Source organism: Magnolia sinica, chromosome 10 (genome assembly GCF_029962835.1).
Source record: "Magnolia sinica isolate HGM2019 chromosome 10, MsV1, whole genome shotgun sequence".
NCBI lineage: Eukaryota > Viridiplantae > Streptophyta > Magnoliopsida > Magnoliales > Magnoliaceae > Magnolia > Magnolia sinica.
Window position 1 is genome coordinate 77,657,693 of NC_080582.1, and position 4,254 is coordinate 77,661,946.

Sequence of the window (4,254 nt, forward strand, 5' to 3'; positions counted from 1 at the left end):
AATTTGGAATCGAAACCGGACCGTTGGCACCCTAGAACCGAATCGAAACCGAACCGTTAAAACCGGTTCGATTCCGGATCGATTCCACGATTCGGGCTTTTATAATCCAACCCAATTGCAAGCCCATGTCCATCCATGTTGTGGTCCATTTGATGAATAGTTTAGATGTTGTATAAGGTGTTCAAAAATACGTTTACGAAAATAATTATTCTAGAGAAAATAATTATAAGATATGCAAAAATACATCGGTTCGGTTCCACGGCTCGGATCCACGGTTTAGTTCTACGGATCGGTTCACGGTTCGGTTCGGTTCTATATACCCCCAAACCAAGAACCGAACCGATGTCACCGGTTCTTTGATTTTTGGAACCGGAACCGGTGCACTCTAGAACCGGATCAAACCGGACCGTTTGGTTCTAGCCCGGTTCCACGGTTCTACCGATTAAATGTGCACCCCTAGATTCAACCACGAAATGTTTGTGAGAAATCTACCCCGTCCATCCATTTTTAGAGATGATTTTAAGACCTTATAAACGGTTTGGATAGCATATAAACATTAATGTGGTGCCCCATGAAGGTTTCAACGGTAGGCATTTCTTTTCCAAAATTTCCCTCTCGTGTGACCCAATTGAGTTTTGTATCTACTTCATTTCTAGGTGCACGTCATAAAATGGGCTTGCAAAACGGATGGACGGAATGGATTTATCACATACATTGAAGTGGGCCCCACCCAGCATCCTTCCACACGAACTTGATGCGGAAATCGGATTGCGTACTGAGTAAAAGAAACTTCGGCTCCAAGAATGATTCCAGACCGTTCGTTCTTCGCAGCAGGATTTCCGGATCTTAGTGGAGTCCAAGAGATGGCTATACAAACCCTACCTGACGAGAGAAAGAGAGATACAGGAAGGATAAAGGAATTGAGTCGAAACCGAGTCAGAGCTGAGTCAGGGCGAGTTACGCCGAGTTTAGTCTGATTTAATAAAGTGAGTTGCCGCTTACCTCTTCTCGCATTAGTAATCTCATATGAGCATGATTCAAAATTCGATTCAAGAATGTTAGACTTATGTAACATTATCGTTGGATTTGTGACTTCTTTAGTAGTTTGAATTTATGAATTGGAATTTCGTTATTTTGTTTTCACTGTCGTCACTTGTTGAAAATTCATATTGCTATTTTCTGTTTTTGAGGTTATCTTTTGAGAGGGTATAAATTTGAGACGATCTTAATGATTTATGTAAAATTTAATGATCTATGGTTAGAAATCTTATAATTACATTAATATATTTTGACGCCTCAAAAAGTCTTAAAAATTAAGTGCTTGATTGTGAAAGACTTTGGAAAGAACTTTGTTTGATTCATGCATTGCAGGGTTGAAAACTCCAATTATTACCTTTGGGTAAGTATCCTGGTGTGTACAATAGGTCCCTTAATTACCTTATGGTGAGCATCCAAGTGTGTACAATAATCGTTTGCAATATTCTCCAGCTAAGCACTTACGTGTGTGCAATAGACAGTATACTTCATCAATTGTATTTGGGTTAGATAAGTGCCCGGGTGTGTCCAATTTACCAATTATTGTCTGGTGTTTATTCTATTGAACGTAGCGAATTGGGTGAGTGCCCGAGTGTGTACAAGAGGCCAGATTTGCAGGCCTGACAGATATTTGTGAAAGTTCATGCACACTTACATGCTCCTGCATACCAACACTGTCCCTCCGTTTTTTTAATATTTTTTTAGGGCATTATCCCAAACATGAAGCAGATCCAATTATGGGGGGAATGTTTCATAAGAAACTGTGGTGATTGAACCACCTACAATTAAAAACTTCTTAAGACACACCTTAATGTTTCCGTAGTGTTTATTTGCCATCTAATCTATTGATAAGGTCACATAGGCATGGATGAAGGGAAAAAATAGATATTAGCTTGATCCAGAACCTCCATGGCCTATTAAAGGTTAATAATCATTAATTCTAATGAAACGGTCTATCCAATAATTGGATTTACTTCATGTTTAGGATAATACCCTAAAATGATCCGGAAAAACAGATGGATGGAGTAGATACATAATACATATATCAAGGTGGGGCCCACAATAAGGGCCTCACCATCTTGATGAGGCCGGGGTCTCACCAAATCCACTTGCACTGGTGATTGCTACAAATTTTAAATTCTTTAAGTTTTATGAGCCTAATTTAGTAGTATAAGCTAAAGCATGTTTGGATTTGAGATGTATTATTGATTTACTTTGCTCCAAGTATTTTTGTAATAGAAATGTAATATTTACCATGATCCCTTCATCTAATATCATTTTTTTTTTTCACTTTTTTTTTCCAGCTCCAAGGAAACACAGTTGCATAATCTTGAGTGATCAGTAATATTGAGAAGGATATACATGGCTGACTGGTCCCAACTTCAAAATGAACTGTTACGTACAATCGCGGAATTACTATCTGCCAATAGGGATTATCTAGCATTTCGTGCCACTTGCAAGTCATGGCGATCAGCCGTAGAGGAAATGCCTCTTCATTACCCTTACCAGCTACCACTGTTAATGCTTCCATATGACAAGAACGTCAAGGCCTACAGTGCCTTTAGTTTATCTGATAACAAGATATTTTACCTCAAGCTATCAGAGGTTCATGGGCGAAGGTATTGTGGTTCTTCCAATGGTTGGCTGGTTGCAGTAGATGAGACCCCTGTCATTCGTTTATTTAATCCATTTACTAAGACCCAGATCGAACTTCCTCCAATAACAACGTTTTCCGAAGTACTAGGGTTTGACAAATCCAGAGTGGGTGCAGAGTACAATGTACGGTCTTTATTCGATGGTGTAGTAGAAACTCCAAACTCGGAATGGATAAGAACCCGCTTTATAAAAAAGGCTGTGGTATCCTCAGACCCTACATCGAACCCCAACTATGTTGTTATGGCCATCCATGGTGAGCTTCAAAAATTAGCATTCTGTAGACATGGAGACAAGGAGTGGACCGTAATTGAAAAGATATGGTGTCCTTATTGTGACATTGTGTGTTATAAAGAACAATTCTATGTGGTAGACTCTAATGGAAGAGTTGCAATTTGCAACATTGATGGGCCTCCCGATGCAGTGGAGGTCATGCCACAAATGAATATCTATGTGCCGCTACAAAGGGATATCTATCAACAGACAATGTATTTAGTGGAATCAATGGGGGAGCTGTTACAGGTTGTTAGATATTGTCAAGACATTCATACCGGTGAGGATGTTAGATATTGTGAAGACATTCATAATTGGATATATTATACCGTTAGATTTAAAGTTTTTAAGATGGATATAAGTAGGGGGAAGAGGTTTGAGGTGAAAACTCTTGGTGATTGTATGTTGTTCTTAGGCTCAAATTACTCATTATCTCTCTCGGCTCACGATTTTCCCAGATTCAAAAGAAATTGTATTTACTTTACTGATGACGCAGTATATTCGTATAAGGCTGGTGTACGAGGGGGTCATGATTTAGGCATGTTCAACTTGGAGGATAATAGCATCACATCCTTGCCATGCCAATACCATTCAAGCAATGACTTGGGAATGATTTGGCCTCCACCCATATGGTTGCACACATCTTATCGTCGTAATGATGCGTTGGAAGAATAATTGCATTTAATGTTTTTTTTTTTTAAAATTATTTCTCAAATACACATTGGATTAACATTATTTCTTTCCACTATTCTTGTTAGTTTATATTATTAGATGTTTAGTAATTTGATGAGAGAGTGAAGAAGTAAACTTGGAAGTTTGACCATAATATCTATGTGCATTTAGAAATTTAGATTTTCATTTTCTTACTAAGTTCTATGAAGTTAAACATACAATAGAAACAAGTTTTCATAGTTAAGTTGCTTCAATTCCAATCTGAAGTTAGATTGTTTTGCTTTATATTGATTATACAAGGAGGTCAGTGTAACAGTAATCACCTAATTGGAGGACTTATTACCTCCGTCTAATGGTTATTCACCTGTCCATGTGGGGTCCACCATCAGCATACTCATCATGCTAATCCAAATATAATTCATTAATGCAAAACCCATAACAGAGCAATTAAGACAGAGACATTGATGACTAAAAAGCTTCCAAATTGTGTGAGGCTAGCCATGTCTTTTTATTGTGCACGCCTACACTTTTTTTTTTTTTTTGCCATCAATAGATGCTCTCACCTTAGATGGATGGATAGCCCAAAATTCAGGTCATTCCAAATAATTTTAGATGTATTCA

General features: G+C 38.1%; 1 protein-coding gene across 1 annotated transcript; it reads left to right on the forward strand.

Moving 5' to 3' along the window:
- Nucleotides 1-964: 964 nt before the first annotated feature.
- On the forward strand, nucleotides 965-3,918 carry LOC131257551 (F-box protein SKIP23-like). The gene is made up of 2 exons (XM_058258345.1): nucleotides 965-986; nucleotides 2,340-3,918. The coding sequence occupies exon 2, from the start codon at nucleotides 2,398-2,400 to the stop codon at nucleotides 3,634-3,636; it is 1,239 nt and encodes a 412-aa protein (XP_058114328.1). The 5' UTR covers nucleotides 965-986; nucleotides 2,340-2,397; the 3' UTR covers nucleotides 3,637-3,918.
- The last annotated feature ends 336 nt before the right edge of the window (nucleotides 3,919-4,254 follow it).

Excerpts from the sequence above, each read along its gene's own strand:
- LOC131257551 (XM_058258345.1), top strand. The coding sequence starts at position 2,398 with ATGGCTGACTGGTCCCAACTTCAAAATGAACTGTTACGTACAATCGCG.